We start from the raw sequence: 24501 nt of genomic DNA, 5'->3' as shown, positions 1-24501 counted from the left end.
ACTTGGGAAGCTTCTGAAATTGAATTTAAGCAATGTATTTTCAATGCAGCCCTCTGAAAGCAGTGTTTTGTTTTTATTTCCCAGCCACACCTACTTTTAGCTATACCTACAGAATTCTCTGTTTGCTTAAATGGAGTAAGAAAAAATGTTGCTTTTTACCTGACAGTTTTTAAGTTCTCTGAAGGGTTCTCCAAAACTGGAGATAAATCTGGTGTTTAAAAGTGGTAGGTTTGCCTGTAGATTTGTGAAGGAAGCTGAACATCAAGACTTCCTTGTTGCTGGTACGAGTATATCACAGTATAGGGTAGCCCATTTCCTACAGCAGCGGTGTGCCCTTCTCAGAACTTCCATACTTGGGTAAGAAACAATGTCTTTTTTTTTTTTTCCTCTTCACCAAAGAAATATATGTCTATATATGTTCTTTTCAGCTGTGAAAGAATCCTTGCCGACAGACCTTCAAACAAGAAAAGAGAGAGATGTTTTAAATGAGCCTCGACAAAAGTTGCGAATATTTTACCAGGTATTGAAAATACGCATTAGAAGAAAAAAATAGATTGTAAATATTGCATGGAATTAAAATGTTCACTTCTTTTCTGAGTTGGGTGGAAATTTCCATTTGCCTTTTTAGTGGATGCCTTAAGGGGTCTCAAATTCACATATTAAGAGCTATTCCACATATTTCTTCTTACAGGAAGTATTTTAGAAAATTAATCTTCCTGCGGGCACGTCTGACATTCCAAAATACAAAGGACATCTCTTGTTAGACATCTGGAGGGGGACAGGTGGTCTCCCTATGGGGAAAAAATTCTTGAAATACCAGTGTTTCAGTACACTGAGCTGATGTAGTGTTCCCAAGAACTTACTGTAGAGGTTTACTGAAATGATGTCCAACTTTGTTTTGGGGGTAGGGAGGTTAATGAATGAAACACATTTGGTGCTAATACTACCTATTTGTTTGTTTGCATCAGTTCCTTTATAACAACAACACAAGACAGCAGACTGAAGCCCGAGATGACTTGCATTGCCCATGGTGCACACTGAACTGTCGGAAACTGTATAGTTTACTCAAACATCTTAAACTTTGCCACAGCAGATTTATCTTTAATTATGTTGTAAGTAGTCTTTTTGTAGTTTTAACACTACGAAACACTGTACAATCTGTCACAAATACTACGTACGCAGTGATTCTGTTACTAGCCTGTTAAGTTGTAGGACTGTATCTACAGGTTAAATGCAGCTTCCTTTGAATGTTATGTGAATGTTTGTGTTACATGGGGGGAAAAAAAAATTGTGGGTTTGATTTTTTTTTTTTTTTTTAGCTGCTGCTTTTGGATTAATATATTCTTTTCATGTGATCTAGAAAGCATTGTAATCTACATTTGGTTGGAAGTCTCTTGAAGCTTTAGGAAGGCAGTAAACATTTAAAGACAGTATTATATTTACTTATGCTGATAAGGACCTGTTCCTAACAATCTGACCTCAAAGAGGAGTTCTGTCCTATTTATTTGAAGATAATGTAGTTTCCTCTACCGACTACCATGCTCAGGTTAATATTCCGGGATTTCACTCCTTAGCTGGTTAGAAATGTTCTAATTTCTAGGGTGCTTGTTAGCAATCTTTTGCTAATATTTTCCTTAATTTTACAATTACTTCTATTCTGAGTGGTTTTATAGAAAACGGTAAAATGGGACAGAGCAAGGAAGCTTTAGTATAATTTGTTTCCAGAGGTTAAAAATTATTTGGGTGTTGTAGAAGGAAACTATAGAGCTATGTCAGGTTATTGATAGGGTGATATTTAAGGTATTCAGATTTGAAAAGGTTACTTGTTTAAACCTCCTGATGTATTGTCATTACTGTTTGCTAAGTATATTTACAATTATCTGTTTCAGTATCATCCAAAAGGTGCTAGGATAGACGTATCTATCAATGAGTGCTATGATGGCTCCTACGCAGGAAATCCCCAGGATATTCATCGTCAACCTGGATTTGCCTTCAGTCGCAATGGACCGGTCAAAAGAACTCCTATCACACACATACTTGTTTGCAGGTAGGGAGATGGAAAACAACGTCTATCTGTATTTGTGTAATATAGCATATGGACCAGATTTGTGAAACCTAGGGATTTGTAAATCTGTAGGTGCGCATAAACAGTGTTAAATTTCACTATCATTAAAGTACAGTGGTTTATGACTAAATAAAATGTTATTGAAGGATGATAGCTTTGCCTGTGATTTTTCTACATCTTTTCAGTGAGATATCTATTCATAATGATGTAACTTTTTTTAACTGCCTTATCCTAAAACTTTTCTTCCCCAAAAGGTGGAGTGTGGGTTGGAACGGGATGTTGGGTTTTAATGGGTTTTATTTCACTGTTGGTGATTCTCCCACCTCCCACCCCCAACACTTTTGCAAGCTAGAGCTTAAAAGAATAATTTGTATTAATCAATTACAGGTCTTAGTATTTGCGTATTTGATATGATGGTTGAAAGCAGTTAGTTGTTTTGGTTTTTTTTCCTTCTGCTAGGCCAAAGCGTACGAAAGCAAGTATGTCAGAATTTCTTGAATCTGAAGATGGAGAAGTAGAACAGCAGCGAACATACAGCAGCGGGCACAATCGGCTATATTTCCACAGTGACACGTGTTTACCTCTCCGTCCACAAGAAATGGAAGTAGACAGTGAGGATGAAAAGGACCCTGAATGGCTACGGGAGAAAACCATTACTGTAACTACTCCATTTATACAAAATTATTTTAAATGAACTGTGGTTTTTAAAAGATGGTCTGCAGTTGTTGTAGGGAACAAACAGGGACGTATTGTGAAAATTATGCATTTAGTTTAAGAGTAAGTAGAAAATTCTGTGATGCTGAGATACTAATGATAGAAATTCATGGAATCAAAATTTGTATTTTCAAGTTATGTCTTTAGTTGCAAAGCTAGCTCAGTCCACATGGGTCCTAATATGTTTTCATTGTTTGTGGCTGGTTTTCTCCTTCAAAAGAGGAGATGCTGGTATCACAGGAATACACAGTGGTGTGTGTATATAATATGGAAGTAATGTATCATCACAGGTCTCTACATGACACAACTTTTTTCTGACCTTTTTGGCTGCAGTACCTGAATTTTCAGCAGTAGTTATTTCTGTGATGTATAGGTGGCATAAGTTGAATTTTGCATGCTTTCACTACTTGTGGGCAGACATGCAGTTCTGATGCGTGTGTTTGTTTCTTCTCCTGTCCTTTTTCCCAATCCTTTATCTCTCCAGCAAATTGAAGAATTTTCTGATGTTAACGAAGGAGAGAAGGAAGTGATGAAATTATGGAATCTTCATGTTATGAAGCACGGGTATGTTACTATAAACTTAGGTTTGATACAAATAAATTATGGTATAGATTTGGTTGACCATTTTGCATTGCAATTCACTAAGCACTTAAAATTCACTTAGCTCAGTTGTTTAGGAAAGGATCATTAAAGGATAATTTGGTAACGAGCTATTGACTGTTTAAGTTTCTAAAAAATGTTCTTGTGCTTAGTAGCCCTAAGGCTTTGAAAAGAAAAACCATAGCAGATGTTGAGACTATGTAATAGATGGTCTATGCAGTTACATTGATAAACCATGTTGTAGGGTATCTTTTTGTTTTTGAAAATGTTTACTTGCATAATGATGGCTTTCTAATTTGACAGGTTTATTGCTGACAATCAAATGAATCATGCCTGTATGCTGTTTGTTGAAAATTACGGACAAAAAATAATTAAGAAGAACTTGTGTCGAAACTTTATGCTACATCTGGTCAGCATGCATGACTTTAACCTCATCAGCATAATGTCAATAGACAAAGCTGTTGCCAGGCTCCGAGAGATGCAGCAGAAGTTAGAGAAAGGAGAATCAGCCTCCCCAACGGATGAGGAATCTTCTGAGGAACAAAGTGGGACAACAAATGGATATAGTGAAAATAATATGAGAGAGAGAATTTCAGAAATGGATAGCATCTCAGGTGTCACAAAACAGAGCAAGAAACAAAAGCTCTGAAGTCAAAAGTCAAATGCCATTCAACGGACAAGCATTGAAGTGACATTCTAGGGTGCATGAGCTCTATAAAGAATTACACACAAAAATACAGAGATTCCAAACAGGCACTGCTGTGGAATGGAAATAAATGATTTCAACAAGGATATTTGTTTTAACAGGGTTTCTATTCAGTTAATTATGCAAGTACTACATGTATATCAGTTTTGGTGATGTAATGACAATATTCTAAGAGTTTGAGCATGAAGAGCAATATGAAAATCTTTTTGTAATTTTAGTAATTAGTGTCTTAAGAACTTTATGGAATTTACATAATTTAAGTATATGTAAAACCATTTTCATATTAAGATTTTTGCATCTGTATCTGGCTGTTTTTCCTACCATGAAGTTGTGAAACATTGGGGAAAGGGGATTGGGATACAGTTTCTGCTTTTCTTATTTAGAAATTCTCCAGTTAGCTTTTTGTGAAAATAACGTCTCACTATTTAAAGTTTAACCTTGATCCTTGTATTTGAAATCATTTATCAATTGATCATAAATTACAAATTAATTTTTTTACACAAAATTTATCAAAGTTGGCGAACTTAGCACTTCCTTTGTCTTGTGCCTGTTTGGAAAGATCTTGGCTTTTCATGTTACAGACACAGTCAAGTACCACCTTGGCTTTTTGAGGTTACCAGCAGTTTGGTTTTCGTGGATAATTCTGATGTATTGATCACCCAGTGTACCATTTTAAACTTGAACATTAGCTCCTTTATATTTTTATTACACATTTACACAGCTACACAAACTATTTGATGTAAACCCTTTTTACTGGGGTTCCACATCATAGTGTGCCATGCTAAAGCCGAGAGTCTATAGTCAGTATGTAGGCATTACGTCGATTAACTTCTTTTGAAGTTTATGCCTGCTGTTTTGCCTGAGTACAGACTGCAAGTCCAGGCCATAGGTTTAGCTTTGGCTTTCGAGATGCCACTCTTGAGGGAAAAATGCACTGTAAAATTGGACCAGAAAATGTGTTGCACTTCTTATGCAAGTATTCTGTGATGTATTGTATTCAATACAGATACTAAGATGCTGACTAAACTATATTTGAGCAGTTTTGCACTGCTGTTAACACATTTTATGCATACGTTTACAGATTTTTTCCAATGGAAAGTGGTTTCACTACTGGTACAGTATCAGCACCGAAGGGTTTATTCCAGCAAGCACTGTGGTTGAGTGACATCACCTCAATTTTTTATTATCCTTAAAATATTGCATTTTTCATATTCTTTATTTATAAAGGAACAATGCTGCTGTAAATACAGGTATTTTTAATTTTTTATTTCATTCCATCACCATGAGATGCAGTTCCCTATTTGTTTAAGGGGTATATAAGCTTTCTAATGGTGTCTTCAGAAATTTATAAAATGTAAATACTGATTTTGATGGTCCTTAAGATGTGTTTAACTGTGAGACTATTTAACTAATGGTGTGGATGTGATTTGTCATCCAGTATTAAGTTCTTAGTCACTGATTTTGTGTACAAAATAGGAAAGAGGGAAACTGCAGCTTTCATTACAAACTTCTTGAATTTGCCAGCTCTCTGAGTTTTAGCAAACTCTAATTATGCCTCTGGATAGTACATCAAGCATTTCTCTCTGGCTTTAATTTGCTAAAGCTGTGCACATATGTAAAAAAATAGATTATTTTAGGGGAGATGTAGTTCTAGAATTATTGCTTATGTCATTTCTTAAGCAGTTATGCTCTTAATGCTTAAAAGAAGGCTAGCATTGTTTGCACAAAAAGTTGGTGATCCCCCCAAAAATAGTAATGAAATTACTTCTGTCCAGTAAACTTTGTATGTCATGTCAATTTATAATAAAAGCTGAAAAAATCCCTTTGTTTTCTATTTATAAAGATGCCTTTTCTATATGTACCTTTAATAGATTTTGAAGATATCATGTAAGCTGGTTAAAAAAAATTTGAATGGTACAGTAGATGTAAAAACAAAACCCCAAACAAAAACAAAAAAACCCAAAACCAGTTCAGTTGTTTAAATGAACCATTGTTTTTACATTAAAATGTTTTATTTGAAATCGGCTTTTGTACATAAAGTTCAGTAATACAAAATCTGCCATGATGGTTGTCCAGTCATTTTGTGTGCATGCAGAAAGGCCGCAAGCGGTACCTTGTATAAACTTTTCTTCTGCATGTCTTGTAGAATTTGGATACATGTTCTTCCTTTGCCAGGTTGTTATAAAGGTAGCTAAGTTTCTGTCCAGTCTTTTTGTTATATTGAAGGTGTCTCCATAAATTACCAGGTTTTTAGCTAGATTGTAAAAACTTTCATTCTTTCTAGGGGGCAGAACTGAATACTTGAGATACATCTGTAAGTTGTGTATTACTGTTTAGAACTGTAATTTATATAACTGAAAAATGAAACATATCACTTGTCAGTTATAAAAGTAAGACTTGTGAGTTTTTTACATGCAAGCACTTAATGTTTCAAACAGATTTTACAAGATATTTAGTTTATTTGGAGCAAAGTTTAAATCGATATCAGTTTAAAATAGTGCTGCTCTGGGACTGTAGAGGATGGATACTCCAGGTACTACAGAACAAAACAAGTAAGGAATTGCACTGCTTGGCCAAATAGTGACTATTGAATAGCAGACATTGAAAACTTTTTTCCATGTTAAATATAATTCAGATACTGAAATACAGGATCTGACAGCTGGATTCTGTAAACTTGACTTCAGACTGCAGTTGTCCAGTATGCTTTTGTCTCTCAAATTGGCAAGGTTCTTCTAATCTAGTCTTTAATATGTTCATGGCAGATTTTTATGATGTTTTTTGTATTTGGTGAACCCCAAGTTGGAACCTATCATATGACTTGAATATTTAATTCAGTGCATTAAATACTATATTCAAAATTGTTAGATGCATTTAAGTTGTTAACCTTAAGTGTATGTTGCTTTGACTGTGTCTTGAATGTAGTCCTTGAGTTTTTTGGGGGTGGGGTAAAGATTCACTGCCTGGACTGAAGAAAATAATTTGAACTGTTCTGATTACTTCACTAATGACCAAAACAAAACCCCCAAACCATACAACCCACCCCAAACCAGCAATTTGATTTTACCTTTGAGAATGCAGGAGCCATTCTGTGAGGACAATTTTGACACTATTGTTCAAAGTTAAGTATTTCTTAATTCACAGAACAGTTTGGTGCCATCGTCAACCAGTGCTTGAATGAAGGTATTCCTGTTGGACCAGATCCTGGTTATAAATCTGATACTGCATGCTTTCACAGCCGAGAGAACAAGAGCTTTGAATGAAGTAGGTAAGTCAGCCTTCTGTGACTCTGATATCTGCTGTTCTTAAGTTGCTTGATTTGAGACTCAAGATGCGCTCTTTAGGAGAGATACTCAGGAGATATATCTTATCATGAAGAAGGTTCTTCATATGAATGGTGTATTTATGAGAGAAAGCTACTATCTCAGCAACCTTATTTACTGGTTTCACAAGTTCTTTTTCCTTTAAAAGAGACCAAGGAAATGGAACAGTCTGCAGGTAAAGCAGAACTAAGGGAATAAAGCAAAGCTGTGTGTTAGTTCAACATGGACTTTATTTGAAGGGAATTAAATACCTCTGCTTCTTGCTCAGTAATGGTGGCCAAAAACTACTCTCTATAAGAGTTGCACCATCTAATGCAACTGTAAGGAGCTGGGAACAGTAAAATAGAGACAAATTAGCTGTGACGGAATATTGAGGGAAGTAGTTTACAGATGCTGTAACTAATTTTTTAAAAAGGAGGAAAATTATTTCTGCAAGAGATACCAGTTAAGATCTGCACTTACTTTAAAAGTAAGTGGACAAGAAAGAAACCTGAAAAAAAATTGTTTGGGACTTCTGAGGGACAGAACATGAAAATAATAAAAAAAAAGGGGGGGGGGAGGGGGAAAGCTCTTAAAGATGGCTGCAGTGCTATAGAATACATTTTTTATCTTCTTTGTTAGAAGAATGCAGTGATGCTCAGCTTTATGCCCCAATAAATAATTTATTAGACCATACACAGTTGAGGGATAAAACTTTATTTAAAAAATTTCAAATTTCACTTGACACATAAGTCTTAGTTGAGGTAAGTGAATGTACTAGCTTAAGAAAACAACTTTCAGGACTGGATTTCATAAGCAGTTAACACTGTTGCTTGCAAGGCTCCAATAGCTAGATGTGAAAAACTGTAAAGGAAGTGTCAAGTTTTCTATCTAGCTGAACTCTGCTGCGGAAGAACAGAATTTCAACCTTTTTAATTCAAGCCTCTTCTGATTCTTTGCATACTTTGTTACTTTATTACTCAGGTCTCTTGCCCTGAGACTCTTCACCCCTCCCAGGTTTAAAAGATGCAACCCTAAGAGGTGGCTGAACAGTACCTAATTTGCAATTTGGACAGCTAGGCTTATGCTAAGTTAAAAAAAAAACAAAAACACAAAACAAACAAAAAAACCCCAACACAACACCACCAAAAAAACAACCCAACATTGGCAAGCTGCCCTTGTTCAACATACAGCTAAAGACTGAAGTCAGAAAAAACTGTTTCTATTGCCATCCTCAGCTCTCAAGGGGAGCAGTAGGGGCCTCCTGTGGCCCTTCACAGTCATCTTAAGCTGCTTTGTATGTATATTCTGAACAAACTGACAAGGCATTACCATCTCTGGAAGTACCTGAATTCAAGGCTTAAGCTTTATTTTCTAATATGCGACTGAATATCCTGCAGAATCAATAGTCTGACTAGCCCCTCCAAAAGCAGATGGAAAGGTACCTGACCCATCGGTACCTCAGAAGTGTAGATATTCACAATTTTCGTTTCCATGGTAAAAGTACTAAGTTACAACTAGTACCTGACACCTGAAGTGTGTAAGTAAAGCTACCAGCACTACTAAGTGGAGCAAGATTTAAGTTGGCTGTTAGCTGGAGTGCCAGCCTGACCTTCTCTACAGTTTTACCGTTTGCTCATCTACTGAACAGTCTTGGCTATAGGAAAAGAACCATATTTATAAAGTATTGAAAATACTCTTCAAAGGATAATTCAAAGGAACACTGAAAGTACAGGATAAGCTAGTATTCTCTTAATCCTTAACAGTGAAATAGTTAAGCTTGAAAAACAGAATTCTGCAAGCTTTTTCTTGCTAACACTGGATTATCTTACCTGCAGGTGTCCAGTCTTCCTCACTTCATGTCTTATAATAAATTCCAACCCAATTCTACCATGTGCAAGTTCTTTGCATCCATCTGAATCTAGTCACAATTTTTTTTCCTGGTAAATGGTATAAATATCAACCACCTTTCTCCTCTTCTGAAATTCATGTACCCCTATGACAGATGCTTGGGGAAAAAAAAGGCAGGCAGGTGACTAATCTTCTTGTATTGACAATGTGAGTATGGGAGATAGTAATCCAATGTAAATTAAGCTCTCTTTACGCTAGCATAGAGGGCTAATGTCGCACGTTGACACTGAAAGAAAATGGGCAGAATGATTGTCTAGGTTGTATAAAAATACTGCTATTCTAACTTATGCTAAAATATATTTAATTTTAATTGAACTTGAGGTAAGAAAGTCCCTTTTAAGGCCCTCAGTGAGTGTTACTTTAAAATATTCTTTAAATCCAGTAGTATTGCAATCTTTTGACCAGCAATAGGCTCTCTTTGATAAGCTCATTCTAAATCTTAGTTGCTCCTTAGGGAAAATAGTGGTAACTTTATGTAACTTCTGAATTCAAAGTCAATTATTCATAATAATTTCTTATCCCATCCTGCTACATGCAGGAAAGCTAAATTACTACCATCTGCTCCATTTTGACTGCCACAGGTTAAATCTGTGCCAGTGGGGTCTGCCTTAAGCCCATACCCAAAGCCCATCTCCATTATCTCCCAAGGTGGATCTCCAGCAGCAGTCCCAGCTTGCTTGGGTGGCCTAGTTCATCCCCAGCGCTTGGACCATAAACCTGCACTATTGCACGTGAATGCAAGGTGTTCCCAAGTAGCTTTCTGGGATTTCCAGGAATCCCTTGTCTCTGTTGTTGGACAACAGAAAGAAGGTTGTCTCTAAGTCTTAGAACAGCTCTGTGAGGAATGATAGGTGCCATTTGCATGTCATGCCTAAGTACTAAATTGCTAAGACTTGCTCTGACATAGGCTACATGGTAAATTCTAAGTAGGGAAGACATTCAGAGCAGATAAGGGTAACCGTCCTGGTCTAGGTATTGGACTAGTTTTTACATCTGCATTGATGTAAGCATCACCATGCAACTACTCTAGAAAATATATTCCAAGTGACAACACAGAAAACAGTTCAAGAAGTATCTGGAAATAAGGCACTTAAGTGAGATATTAACAGACTAGTTACATACTTAAACAGACATTATGGCTCAGACATCCTTGCTCTGGAGGAATGAACAGTACCGTGCATGGAAGAAATTCCTGTTGCATCCAGAACCCACTATCCATTCATACTATTAAGGCAGCATTGTGTACAAGGAAGCATAGTAGGACATCACTGCTCTAAATACTTTGCTCTTTTGTGATATAAATAAAACTTTGGTCCATTGCCACCCCTCCACCCCCCTAAATGTTTACAGGCTACAGCAGCATTAAGCAAAGTTAATTCCACACAACACACGTACCCTGAGACTAGAGTACAATGAAATACTGACAAAAATCAAGTCTGGAGGAAAAAAGGGAAGTCTTACGGACTGCTTAAATTAATCTGCCTACGCAAATGCCTGTTTCTAACTTTTTCCAGAGTAACAAATCCAATGTTTCACAATTATTTTTTTAAATGAATCCAGTAGGAAGTACAATATAGTGGAGTTCAAGTAGTATAAAGACATGTTTTTGTTAACAGATTGTTGATGTCAAACAGCTGGAAACTCAGGTTTTAACATCACACTTTATAGCAAGAACAAAAATCCCTTCACCCGCTGCTAAAACACCAAAACTTTCCAGCCTGGGTATGAAAATGAACATCCAAAATACAAAGAGACACAGCATTGATCAAGTACCCAGTCAAAGACCACTTCTCTGTTGTTAGAGCTAATGGTTACTCTAAGCTTGAAGTTTCCTCCCTCGTTGCTGGAAGGCCCAAACTGCACAACTTCCATGTCAAACGTCACAGTCGATCCAGAAGTAACAGCAGGCAGTTGGTTTGTCATCTCTTTTCCATTTACAAATACTGCCCCTGAAACAGTCAGGATATCAAACATTATTTCTCACTTTCTATACATACTAACATGCACAATACTATGTCTCCCTATTTTTTTTGCAGGCAAATAGAAATGGAAAGCAACCCTCCAATGTTCTTTTTCATCACATCAAAGAGGTTGCAATAACTGCAAGCAGAAAAAGGAGACCTGTGACCTCACCAGAGATTTTAACTGCACAAACTGTGTACATAAAAGGTGGATTAAGGTGCTCATATATGATCCAGGGATACAAAGAAGTGGAGGCCATGGGTTTGGGGAAAGAAGCAGGGGGGGGAAAAAAAAGATCACATTCTTCAATTATGTGATTCAGACTCACCATTTGTGCTAATGCACACAGCTTTATCCCGCTGCAAAGAATCATAGCCGTTCTGCTGCTCCACACACACTCCTAGGCTGTCTCGTCTGTCTGGCTGTCCCACAGTTTCAATTCTACCAAGCAAAAAGTTAAGTCAAACCCTGAAGCTCTAAATCAAAACATACAATGAAATCCAGACAGTAATACCCTGTCATACCAGACCTCTGTACTGTGCTCCAGGGCTTTCAACAAATTCATCAAACCTTTTGGGGAGATTGCTGTTGAATGACCGGAAGTCCTACCAGCTTTCCCAACAGTGCCACTGAGCAATACTCTAAGTGTTAATCTGTACAAAACATGAATCTGCTTCCTGTAAACTTTCATTGCTATTTAATAAAATTCTCCACTGTCACAGCTTAGAGTCTTTTGAAATTACTTCCAGTTGTCTGAAACAACTGGTATATACAAAACTACAATCACCTATACCAGATTACTGGTCAACACCACATATTATGGCAAGACGGCTGTAGTTTCAGCAAGTATGTAATAAGCATGACTTAAACAGGGGTTTTTTGAGTCCTGCTATATTCTGCTGTAAAGGGGTGGGGCAGAAGGTTGATGTGTTTTGGTGGTGGTGCGTTGTTGGGTTTGGGAGCGTGTGTGTGGGGTTTCTTGTTTGTTTTAATAAATCAGCTTGGTGCAAATGGACATTAAAAACAGTAATGCCTAGAAGAGCATTTACAAGTCTGGCTTCTCAGCTGCATTTAGGATTTTGGTCCTGGGAAAGAATCTCCAAAGAAAAAGCAAACAAGTTGTGCAAACGACCTGGGACACAGGTCCCTTTGGGCCCTAGCAGCTGAGTGAGGCTGCGCAGTTTGTACACTGAAGGACTCTTCTGTATTTGAGTCCTTTCTCTTGTACTGCCATCTCTCAAAGGTGCTAAATCATACTTTAGAGAGAGCCCGAGTGACTCGGGAAACTGAGATGGTCTTTTCTAGAAAGTAAAACAGTAGTTATTTTCATTACAGCTTGAGAGAAAGAGCAGCACTGATACGGGGTTGTTGCCAAACAACAGAAAAACTTCAGCAGAAGTTTTTAAGAACTGGAAATTAAACTGGGCAGTAGACTGGCACACAAGGGGTTAACCCTTTCAAGACAAACAGGGAAGATAAAATTGGAACCATGTTTTACTGTTGTACTCCATTAGGTTTTTCAGTCCCCTGGGGATGTCACTAAGATAGCAAAAGCCTTGTGCTGTAAAGCAAAAAAAAAAAAAATTAAATATCCAAGAAGCTTTTAATTGGAAGTGATCCACAATGCTTTCCCAAAACAACTTTGAATGAGATTTTAAATTCATTTTGGTACTCTACTTTAGATTTTAAACTCTGCCTGAGTTACTGGTGAAGTTTTATAAACAGCTATTTATCTGTAAACTTGAGAGGTAAAGCCTTTGTGCTTAGGTAACAATTCATTCCATCCCTAGTTAAGGGAGCTTTTCCCGAGTTTTGCATTGGAAGTAAGTGTTTGTACAGTCACAAGAATGAACAAAAATGCATAATTATAAACCCATTAAAAAGTAGGAATTCTATCACGTCAATCTGTGTCCACGCTTGCTTGCTCCTTTATATAGACCCCTTTTGCAGAGCACTGTCAAGATAACCTGGACCAGCAGCAGTAGGAAGAAAAAACCATCACACAAGTAACAGGACAGCGAATACTGTGAGGGAGGAGCGATGATACACCCAGAGTGGAAGCATTTACACAAGAGTCTGTCTAGGACCAGCCGAACGTTTTAGGTTTGGCGCTCTCAGTGGCATCCACACTGAATCCAGGCGGAGGCCACATTTTTATCATGCACTCCTGTATTCATCACACCCAGGCTTTCCAGCATCAGGGCTACCCTACCTACACCGCTGCCCTTACTCCAAGAGAGCAGACTGGGCTGCATGCTAATGCAAGGTAGGAAAGAGCCAAGCCTTCCTTACACCATAAAAAGGAAGCACAACCCAAGTGCCCAAGACACTGGCCAACCTATAATTCTGCAGTGGCTTTCCCCCTCTCGAATGCATAGGGAAGAGGACCAGGATCTGGTATAGATCACCGTTCCTGTCCTTACTAAGTTTTGATTTTTCAGCAATTAATAACCAGCCCAAGACAAACAGCCTAAGTACAGTACAGAGCATCACTGCACAATCTCCTAAGCTTTGCTCTACTAGGCTGATTTTTCCTATCACATTAACAAAGTTATTCTCCAGCCTCTATGATCCCTGGGACTTAAAATTTTAAAAAGCCCACAGAATACATGGTACGAACAATGCTCAGTGGGACACTGTTTGAATCCCTTCTCACCACTTCCAATGCTGCAGAGCAAAACCTTGCCTTTGTCACTGCAGCATACAGACACTGAACCAGTTCAAGCACCGCCAGTTTCCATTTGTCCCGGAGCACAGAGAAGTAAATCTGTGGGTGATCACATGCGCTTCCTTTGTAACAGCTGTCAGTAGAGTTGTGGTGGGTTCCTGACAAAGTCAGCGTGATCTTCATACAGCGTCTGCTGCATGATCCCAAGTCACCAGCCTGGCCAGACTGACTGTGGCTCCCCACTGCAAGCAAAAGCTTTAGAGACAGCTGCAGAGCAGGTCACTGTGGAGAAATGTTCCCTTTCCTAAGGGCAGCTCCCTGAAGGCTGCAAAGAAACAGGATGCGTCTTGACCTAAAGCAATGATGTTTTCCTACAACTTGTCCAAATGCCCTACCTCTGAGGGTAACTAAAGCAGTCTATCTTTAAAAAGCAGATACAAAGCATTGCATTTATCACAGCTTCACTTTTCACTGATGAGGTACGCCTGTGTCCTGAACGCACAAAAATAATACAAAGCTGCTTCACAAACATCTGTAACGTGAACCTTGCTTATTTGTTTTGCTCTGCAAGCCACTTATCCCCTTGTGAATATACTTTTGTTTCAACAGATGGAGAAAGCCAAGCGCCAAGTACTACATCTCCCTGCTCAGGAAAATCTCACACACTTTCAAACAGGAAGCTACTCTTGGACCTTGGAAGAGGAACACAACTGGTTTTTGAGGTTGTCTTCAATCTTAAGAGTCGTGTCACTACAGTTCTTGTGGACATGTGCTTGTTAGTGCTCTGCCATCCTGAAATAATCTCCTCTTGGAGAGGAGTCCACATTACCAAAATGTAAAGCAAAAGATTTTCATGTGTTACCAATAAAAAAAGATAAAAGGCATTGGCCTGAAAGAGAACCAAGGGAAACCTCAAAGTTCTGCCTTTAATTTCACAGGCATTTCTGAGCCAAGAGATGTTAAATCTAGCAACAGATTTCAAATGAAAGCTTTAGATCTTTTTATCCCATCTCAGACAGGGCAACTGAATATATCCTCATACTACAACCATCTAATGTTAAGATAATTCATTATCAGGAAGGGATAAATGAAACACCATGGAATAAGTTACAAAAATATCATGAACAACCCCCTTAAATTGCCTTTGGGGGTTGCCTACTGTACAGCAAGTAGTTTTATTTAATCAGGGAAAGATGGAATAAAGCTTCAGAGTCTCTGAGGTCTGTAATTACAACTGATGTATCCACAAGGAAGCTCCTCATACCCCGTTAAACAGCATCATCTCAGGGACAGGACTAAAGGCACCAAAGCTGCCAAGGTTTTTAATCGCATTCTGTGTCAAATGAAAAGCTTGCATTTCACAAGATCCCTTCTCCACTCAAAAGTTTCTAATGCCAGTTTCAAGCCATAGTCTGATCAGCACTAATTATCTCAGATGTTAAAGACATCAGTGCCAGACTGCCATCCTTACCTGTCCCAACAGCACATATAATGTTTTCATGTCCAAAGTCATCAAAGCATGTGCATAGTCTGGGAAGGAAAAAAATCACTGACCCAAGGTTAAAAAGAATCAATGGCAAGCCTCCACTGACTTCTGACCAACCAGTAACAGCTGCTACAAAACCTGAGGAAGTTCAACATTCCACAGATTTGCTCAGCATGGGCTATAATTTACCACCCTCCAGGAGTTCAGTCTTGTCTCTGTTTTAGATAGGCGCAGGTCCTACAAAAACATCAGGTGTTTTCCTGAAGAGCCGGGAAGCAGAAGTAAAGAGAACCAAGTTCAGACTTCACACACACACGCTACCTTGACTGGGGCTGAGCTGATGTAAAACTCAAACATGCATCATGACTCAGGTTTACATACAATTCAGATGTAACGGACTAGAGAAGGAAGCGTGGTTCACAGGAGATGCACCAGACAACAGCTATCCAGAAAGTACTTGCCTGAATGTTAATGTTTGCCCACAGAAATAAGTAGGAGCTTTGGAGTAGAGCACACCGCATGACTGAGAATTATTTCGAAGTGCTATGTTTCTTCGACTGCTCAAGCTGTAACCCTCCAAACCAGTTGTCCATTCTTCAAAGAAAAAAAAAAAAGCAGCGTGAACCTCAACTAGACTAGCTACTGTCTGTGCAAAATCAAGTCAGTCGCAATGTCCACAGTTTACCTCATATGAAGCTTAAGCTATGTTAAGAACAGGGGCTGGTTGTTCCTTCTTCTGATGGAGAGATTTATTTTTCAAATCGTTTGCAATTACAAAAAATATTTCCCAGCTCACAGGGTTCACCAGAATTTCACTCTTTGCTGCGATCCCTGTGAAGTCATATTGTAGGCAAAGGAAAACCTTCATGACCCACTGCCCTTAAAAATTTGCAAGTGAAGAGAAAATTTAGGTTTTTCTCTCTCCAAGATAAGAGCTTGTTACGTGACTGTAGGTCATCAAACAATGCTGAGGTAGGGGTGAGGGACAAGGAAGAAAAATGCCTCACTTCTGGCTCGTTGATGCTTTCCAAGGCTAAGCAATGAGGACCTGCTGGAAAGGCTCACTAAGTGTCACTACGAAGCAAAGAATAAATTCTAGGACGAAAGGATAGTTCATCATACATTATACACATACATAACAGCTGAGGACACCCCATCATCATACAAAAAGTAGCTCCGTAAGTCATTCAGCTATAGACCTTCAGGAGCGCTGCACTGATGACATGGGCTTAAGATGAAGATGAACGGCAACAAAACAGTACCATGGGGAACTAGCGTGGTACGGCCGATTTGAGGAACGCTCCATGGACTCCACTCTTGCCGTCCATCTCCTCGGGCACAGACTCTGAACTGGTAATCAACATTAGGATCAATATGCAGCACTATGAACTCTGTCTCCGAGCCGACATATACATCTTCAAAGTGACTGGCAGTACTCTTACGATATTGCAGTCTGTAATCTTGTGGTATGAAGTCATCATCCACCTAGAGAAACATAACGTAATAAAACGTTAATAAAGGACCCCCTCTTTTTTTTCTTTTGCCCCTGAAGTAGCACATATTAGTATAGTACTGCAGGCTGTCAAAGGCGATTCAGAGTCACAAGGTATTAAAGAGCAGAAAGCATGCCTTCTAGAAAGTGAAATCAGTGTCTGAACCAACTATTACAAAAAGAAGTATAAGAATGATTTGCTCACAGTTTAAAAGGATCTATAGGAGAAGAAACATTTAACAGAAGGCTCTTCAATCTAGCAGAGATATGACAAGATCCTTCAGCCAAAAGCTGAAGACAAATTTGCAGAAGAAATTCAGTGCCAGTTTTTAACAGCAAGGGAAATTCACTATTATCCTTCATAAACTGTTCCAGGGAATGTTTTCCAATTCTTTGACATCTCTAAGTCAAAAGAGATTTGTGCCCACCTCCCCCCTCCCCAAAGCTCCACTATCCCTCAAGCATGACCAGATTCAGGGAACTCTTCTATAGCACAGAAAATCAGAGCGCCTGTGGTTTTATAATCTGAGTCCACATCCTTTACAAGGTAAGAGTGGCTGGCCAATGGCTGGCTATTGCTAGAACAACCAAAGTTTGTTTAATGCTGCCAAGGAGGATAGAGCTGTCCAACAACTAAACCACATCAGAGCACAGCAGTGATTTATGCAAAAATAGTTTTTGTGTATTGAAGAGAAAGGCTACTTGACTAGCTAATGCCAATATTAAAATACTTTCTCTTTCTAGCCACTGCATCTCCCTAAGAACACAAACACATTTAGGGGTAAAAGCATAACAGAACAGGTTCAGCCTCATTCTGGGTCTGCGAAAGCATCTTCAAAGGGAACAAAAGCATCACCCCAGCAATGAAGTTCAGTCTCACTGAGAGTGTTTGGCTGTTACTGCCACACAAACGAACCACTGTTCCACAGCACAAATGGCTACGTGCGAATCACCTGTCAGAAACACACACACCAGGATTTCTTGGTCCTGTTTGTACAACAGCATCACAGATAGATTACTCTCTACTATTTATTTGTTTAGTGGGAAGAGTATATGAAGGAGGTGTTTCCTGCTTGTCCAGTACCTGGCACTTGCTTAAGCATGGGAAGCAGGGGTAGCAGTGTTTTCAGATGCCCCTCCTGACTTTTCCACACACAGGGAAAGAGACCGTGAGGCAGAGGTGCATTAGTGTGTCGGCCCTTTCCACCTGCAGATGGGAGGAGGTAGAGTCCCACAGCAAGAGTCTAACACACAAGTGTTACTGCCAGCGCCAACCACATCACTAGATTGCCTTGCCTTTAAATGAGGCCATTACCATAAAAATATCTTCTGAAGTTTCTAACTACACAGTGGAGTGGACTATTCCTTTGCAGGCAGTAGAGAACCCAGAATGCAAGTGGCTTTTTCAGTTTCTTTCAACAAAACTCAAGTCTGAATGATTTTCACCCAGGATATTTTACCTACCTTACACCATCGGACTAAAATGCCTCCAGGCTTCTCAACAAATTCTTCTAGCTGTACAGGTGGGCGAGATGCCACAGTTCCATGTCTGAATATTTGATCTTTCAATATAGTGAGAAGGCAGTCATCCAACTGGGCAGATAAACAAGGCACGTCAACCAAGGAGGGCACTTCTGGTAAGCTGAGAAAGGAAAGTTTGCTGTAATGAAAGGGGCCAGCTTCTACAAATTCATGTTTTGTCCATACACTTGAATCTGTGCAGATTTGCAAAGAGAGAACAGCTGCAGAAATTGGCATGTGCATGTCAAACTTAAAAGACTCAGAAAACATTGTGTTTCAGCCCTAACCAGACTGTCTGTTTCTCAGTAAATACTCTGAAATACAGGCTGTTCCACAAGAAGTGGTTTCATCGTTCGCAAATAAACAGCCTGTATGTCTACAGAACATATGGAGGTTGAAAACTACTCCGTTCTGTGACTGCCAGCCCCAATGAAAGGCTACGAAACAAACAGGACAGTAACACCTCAAATGAATCTTTTAAGGCAATGGAGCGGAAAGCTTTCATTTCAAAGGAGAAAAGATCCCCTGTACAGGAAGAGCATATGTGCCACTGACTCAGATCACCTCAGTGTGTCAGTATCTTACCTATCTAGCTGAATATGTAAAGCTTTTTTTGTAAAGCTGCACAGTTTCTCATTCTGTTGTCCCACATCTCCATGGACTGCACTCTCTCCTGGAATCAAATGGTAAAAATATTCCTAATGAGAAAACATCCAAGAAAGGCATACTTTGCTTCAAAGAACCACCAGTTCTGACACGAACAACCAATTAAACATGAAGCATTCTCAGCACTTTTGCTAGACTCTTAGCTAGAAAATACAATTATAGTTAACAATATAAAGCCTATCTAGCAACTTTTGAAGCTCTCAAAGCTTCCTGTAGACGCACCCATAAGAGATGTAATAATTTGCCTCAGGTCTCAGACAGTAGCAGAACTGGGCTCAGATGCCAGAAGTCGGGATTATTAATCACTTTCTCCACCTGCTTTAGAGGAAGAAAAAAGCAAAGCACCTTCACTGAGCAGAAAACAAACAAGCAGGAGCTTAAAAGCAAAAAATAATTTCAATCATTTTCTGTTTGCTAGAATCTAAATGGTAACTATTGTCATAATGAAGGAAATAATCCCTGCATTAAAGCATTGAGATAAATAGAAATCTTTTCATAAGCTTTCCATATAAAGTAGCGCCCCACACTTCAGCTTAGAGAGACATATGCTCCATTCTCCTATCTGATGACTTCATGGTAATTTACAACATAAGCAAGCTCAGTCCTTTTCCAAATGGAGGATTACAAACGTTACAAATCTCTAAAGAAAAGCATACGTCATAATTGGCAGCAGGAGATTTAATAACTACGGAGGCTTAACTCCTTTCTGACTCAGATGCAACGTCTGCTCATTCTGACGACATGACTTAGCAATGCTTCTACTGCTACAGAGCGAATGGTGACCCACAGGATAGGAAGCACACAGCTATTCAGGTTCTCATGAGATCTGATAGAAACTTGTATGAAACACAGGCAATCTTTGCCACCACCCTGTGATTCAGTAACTTGAGACTTCAAATAAAAACAAGGTGACTACCAGCTGTCCCAGAGGTTGTGGTGCTAGAAAAAAACCCCCAACAAATTAATTCTTAAATATTGTCACTACTCCTGTGAACAGGAGACATAGAGCTACCAAGCCAGCATGGTCTTTAAGCGCAAAGCTCACGTCTGAGTGGAAGCTGGTAGATTTCCTACCCGTGGGAGACTGCTCAATGCACTTTAGTTCACAGAACTGAGATCATGTTGAAAGAAAGTTAAAGTTGAGACACGAGAACAATGCAAGGAAACTGCCAACATACTCATGGCTCAGACATGCTCCCAGTAGGTTCTCCAGTGTGGGGAAAACAGTCAAGAGTGACATTCCTTTCTGGCTAGGTATTTAGCATCAGTAGGGTACAAACTGGCCCTTACAATAATATTCCACACGTCTATTTTTGTTTGCCTCATCCTTAGACTTTGTGGAGAAATTTTTCCCGTACAGTGGCCATTCCATTCCTCATGTTCCCCATCAACAGTGAACATAATCACACTTAACAGGAAAGATAATCTGTTTACTTCAGCTGTTCCATTAAGACACAAATAACTTTCTTCAACCAACAGAGACATGTTGTTATTATGGTACCCAAGATGTATTTTATCTCAAAGTAGCCTGGCATAATCCTTTTTCTAGCGTGGAGGGGTGCAGGACATCTCTGCAGTGAGACATTTCCAAAGTAGATACTTCCTGCCCTTAGGGAGAGGCTACACTGACATACGTACACCCTAGGATTGGGGCGAAATATTAAAATACGGATTTGTAGAAGATAATATCGATAAGCTTTTCACGACATCTACCCAACTTTAACCTCTTCTTAACATTTGGTTTGAGAGAAGTCCAAAATGAGCCAAAATGCTGAACATAACAGGAACATTCCAGACTTTGAGACACACACACTGGAAGGTAGAGCTAAGACTTAGTATCAGGTCCTGCCTTACCTTCCCGGAGCAGATCATCGGCTGTACTGACTCCATGCTCTATTAGCTTCTGGCATTCATCCAAGGGTTTGATGCTCTCTTGTTCTATAGCATCCACTTCCTGCAGCAGTGACATCAGTCGCTCATCCAACAGCTTCTTTAGGGTCCCTTTCAAATCATTAAAATGTTGCTCAAGTACATCTCTGGTCAACGTTGCACTTTCTCTGATCTAAATTCAGGTAACAGGAAAGAAGGATTCAGGATAAAGGCAAAGGCCATGCACATCTTTTTTTTTCTGAACCACCTCATCTGCATCTGCTGGAGAAAAGCTCCCTGTGAAGTCAGCTTTAAAAAAAGGACCACTGGCAGCTAACAAAGTAGTGCAGTCATTTTTAGTATGTGTACAGCAGGGAAGGAGGCACAGAAACTATCCTGGACAAGGGGAAGAGCGTATTAACTAAGCGAAATACAAATTGGGTTACGTGTACTTCAATCAAAGAATTTTTCTTGTCAGAAAAGTCTGAATGCTCTGCAGGTCTTCTCCCCACCACCTCCCAAAATTGCTGTAATTCTGTTCAAAAACCCCTCTGCCATCATATACACGTAATCCTCACTGGAAAGAAAAAGATATCAGGCTTTTAGAAGACTATCTAGAAGCACTTTTCCAGGCCCTATCACTTCACTGGATTTTTAAAATCCTTGTAAAGCTGCTTTCTTTTAAATTTTCTTTCAAATAGCCACCTTTGATTTGTCTGTGCTCCAGGGTTACAGGACAGCGTGAACAGCAAGTCTGTTTTGATTCTGGAAGAACTAGACCACAGAAGGTTCTACAAGTGCTAATTAAAATGTTTGCAAACTTGCTGAATCTGACTTTTAGGGAAGAAAATGCATTTGAACACCCCTGAGCTAAAGATGCAAAAGTCAGAAGTAAACATCTCCCTATGAACAACTTTTCTAAGTCACACACACAAGGAAATGCTGCAACATGCACACAGCCTTACACGTAATTTCTAGATCTTTAGAAGTACAGACAACCAACACAGGAAGTTCTCTGGTTAGGTAAAATAAATTTCCTCTTCAAGTAATATTCATGAAGCGCTGCAGCTGCCACCCAGCTCAGTTTCCCTTCTCTTGTTATTTCAATGCTTGAGAAAAAAAGGAAGTATTTAGGTTCGTGACGGGGTGGGGCAGAGGAAGACAGAACAGTCACTTCTCTAAGCCCATTACCTCCATTACATGCAGATACAAATTCAACAAGTCAGCCTCAGAATTACAGATACTACTAGCTACGCAGAAGAGGAAATGCACGTCCCTGAACATACAGAGCTGCATGAAGCTTGTTGAAAATCGCGTCCCATTGGTCCAAAAGAAAAGGATGCAACATAAGTGATCTAAAGGGGTTTTCCTACCACATCAGCCCACCAGTCCCCAGATAATAAAGCTTCCGCTATCTGAACCCCAGTCTAAGACATTCAGCACTTCTGGACACAGGGAATTCTTGGATGTGTGTTGCATGCCTGTTTCTTTGTGGACAAAACAGTGTGTGGTCCTGAAGATGGAAAGAGAGAAAACAGAAACATGCACACAAGCAAAGAAATTCTCCCAGAGAAGAACAGGAAAGAAAGGTAAGCTAACGAAGCACTTGCAGGCACTGCAGAAAGGCAAACTGGCTCCCTCTCAATGCGTTATCAGGCAACGCTCTGAGATGACAAGGTTTGGATTAAAGACGGTCATGAACAATTATTTTTCTTAAGCAGCTTGTGGTTTTGAAGATGACTAATTTAATGTATAGCGATCGCCCACATTCACTCAGTAGCAGGACAGTAGCCTAGCAGGTTTGTAGCAGATTTCTATGCTAATGGAATCTGCTTCAGAAAAATGATCAGGTCACCACAGAAACATTTTCTGAGTTTGTTTTTGGGTTTTTTTTCTTATTTACCCCTTGCAGAGCTGAGTCAAAGATAGTAAGGCATTGGTTCCAGTCTGCAAAAACTAAAATCCTTAGAGGATGTCTTAGCAGAGAAGCCAGTCCTGCACTGGCTCTCTGCAATCTCCCTACCCACATTTGCGTATCTTATCATGCATCTTCAGCACAGAGTGGGTGGGTTACTAGTCCCAATGAAAACCCTCCTCTGGCTCCAGTACACAGCTGCAGAAAAACCAGCTAACCTGGAATGCTGGCAACACTTATATGTGACCCACAGAGTACGTGACCCACGGAGTTTGGTGCATGGGGACAGCAGAGTTCAGGATAGCAACCAAGCTAGAGCGTAACTCGCCTAGGCAGGTATCTTTTAGACGTGAGGGGAAGACGACAAGCATGACACTCCCTATAAAGTAAGACTTAGCATCCCAACTACTTTAGAAAATGTAATTCCTTTAGACATCTTTATTCTCGCCTAGGAAACCTCCTTATCATCCCAGAAAACCAGGCTCAGTTCAGTAACAGACTTCAACTCGCACCCCTTCCTTCCTGACACCTTCTACATCTGTCCCTTCCCAAGCCCCCCATCTCCAGCACCTACAGAGCCAACACGCTGGTGTCCCTGAAGCGCGCACAGAACCCGCGGGGTCACCGCAGCCACCATCCGCCCCAGGTCCTGCGGGATTCCCTCCACCCGCCTTTCCCTACACGTCCCCATCCCAGCTCTAACAGGCTGCTCCGCGCACGCTGCAGACCGGGCTTATAAAGAAGAACACGGCTCCAGGTGAGAGGCGCAGGACCGAGCACTACCGCTGCCCCGGGGGAGGCTCGCCGATGACCGCCACCCCCCGCCCGGGGCCGGGCGGACCCGCCGCCCCGAGCTGGGGCCGGGGGGGAGGCTCAGCGGGTCTCCCGACCCGAGCCACCGCCTAACGACACCCCGCAGGGCGGGAGGCGCGGGCAAACCGCGGAGCCCCGGGGAGGCAGGAGCGGCGGGGCCGGCCGGCCGCTCGTCCCCTCCCGGGCTCGGCGGCGAGCACCTCCGGAGAGCCCAGCCTCGTCCCGTCCCGCTTCCCCACCTGCTTTCGCGCCTGGTGCAGCCCCCGCAGCCGCTGCTCCAGCTCCCGCCGGTAGCTCCGCGCCGCCTCGATGCTCTCCCGAGCCTCCTGCAAGAGGAGCCGCGCTTCGGCCTCAGCGTCGGCCTCCATGGGCAGCCACGGCGGCGAGGCACCCGGCGGGGCGGGGCGGCGGCGGCGGCGGGCGGGCCTGGCCCCCGGAAGGGCCCCACATCCGGGCGCCGTGCCCCGCGGGGCGGAGCGGGAAGCGCGGCGGGGAGCCGGCCCCGCGGCGGCGGCGGGGCGGGGCGGCGGCACCGGCCGTTGGAGCGGCCGCGCGCGGAGGGCGACGGCGGTGGGCGGGCACGTGCCGCCAGAGAGCCCCGCGCCGCCTCAGCGCACTGCGCGGCGCCGCCGGTCCCGCGAAGTTTGGCCCCTCTCGCGCCCTGTGCGCCACCCGCACAACGTCACGCGCGCCGCCCCTCTCCGCATCGCGGCGCGAAACCCCGACTGACAGCGGCGAGGAGGGGGGCGGGCGTGGCCCTGCCGGCACGTGACCGCGCCTGTGGGGCGGGGTGAGCGGCTCCGGGCCCGCGTCA

At 41.1% G+C, this 24501-nt stretch overlaps 2 protein-coding genes across 2 annotated transcripts in view; one reads left to right on the top strand and one right to left on the bottom strand.

Moving 5' to 3' along the window:
• The window catches only part of SUZ12 (SUZ12 polycomb repressive complex 2 subunit), a 33253-nt gene extending 29083 nt beyond the window's left edge, over positions 1-4170 (top strand). The window contains 6 exon segments of the mRNA XM_072881187.1: positions 429-520; positions 969-1112; positions 1890-2047; positions 2525-2723; positions 3264-3343; positions 3683-4170. Of these exon segments, the coding sequence (XP_072737288.1) occupies positions 429-520; positions 969-1112; positions 1890-2047; positions 2525-2723; positions 3264-3343; positions 3683-4028 (1019 nt within the window). The 3' untranslated portion in view covers positions 4029-4170.
• Positions 4171-8080: 3910 nt separating this feature from the next.
• Positions 8081-24423, bottom strand: CRLF3 (cytokine receptor like factor 3). The gene is made up of 8 exons (XM_072881190.1): positions 23927-24423; positions 20945-21152; positions 19010-19097; positions 18368-18545; positions 16674-16896; positions 15873-16005; positions 11586-11698; positions 8081-11244 (listed from the first exon to the last, which is right to left on the bottom strand). The coding sequence occupies exons 1-8, from the start codon at positions 24053-24055 to the stop codon at positions 10991-10993; spliced, it is 1326 nt and encodes a 441-aa protein (XP_072737291.1). The 5' UTR covers positions 24056-24423; the 3' UTR covers positions 8081-10990.
• Positions 24424-24501: the final 78 nt, after the last annotated feature.

The sequence above is a fragment of the Ciconia boyciana genome, chromosome 16 (genome assembly GCF_034638445.1).
Source record: "Ciconia boyciana chromosome 16, ASM3463844v1, whole genome shotgun sequence".
NCBI classification, from domain to species: domain Eukaryota; kingdom Metazoa; phylum Chordata; class Aves; order Ciconiiformes; family Ciconiidae; genus Ciconia; species Ciconia boyciana.
The sequence above is the reverse complement of the archived record's forward strand: the minus strand, read 5'-3'. Positions and strand labels throughout refer to the sequence as shown.

What these genes read in the sequence shown, in the direction of transcription:
- CRLF3 (XM_072881190.1), bottom strand. Translation starts at nt 24,055, where the DNA reads ATGGAGGCCGACGCTGAGGCCGAAGCGCGGCTCCTCTTGCAGGAGGCT. An exon ending in TGCACCAGGCGCGAAAGCAG is followed by an intron (nt 21,153 to 23,926) that starts GTGGGGAAGCGG and finishes ACCTGAATTTAG; the next exon opens with ATCAGAGAAAGTGCAACGTT. An exon ending in TTACATATTCAGCTAGATAG is followed by an intron (nt 18,546 to 19,009) that starts GTAAGATACTGA and finishes TTCCTTTCTCAG; the next exon opens with CTTACCAGAAGTGCCCTCCT.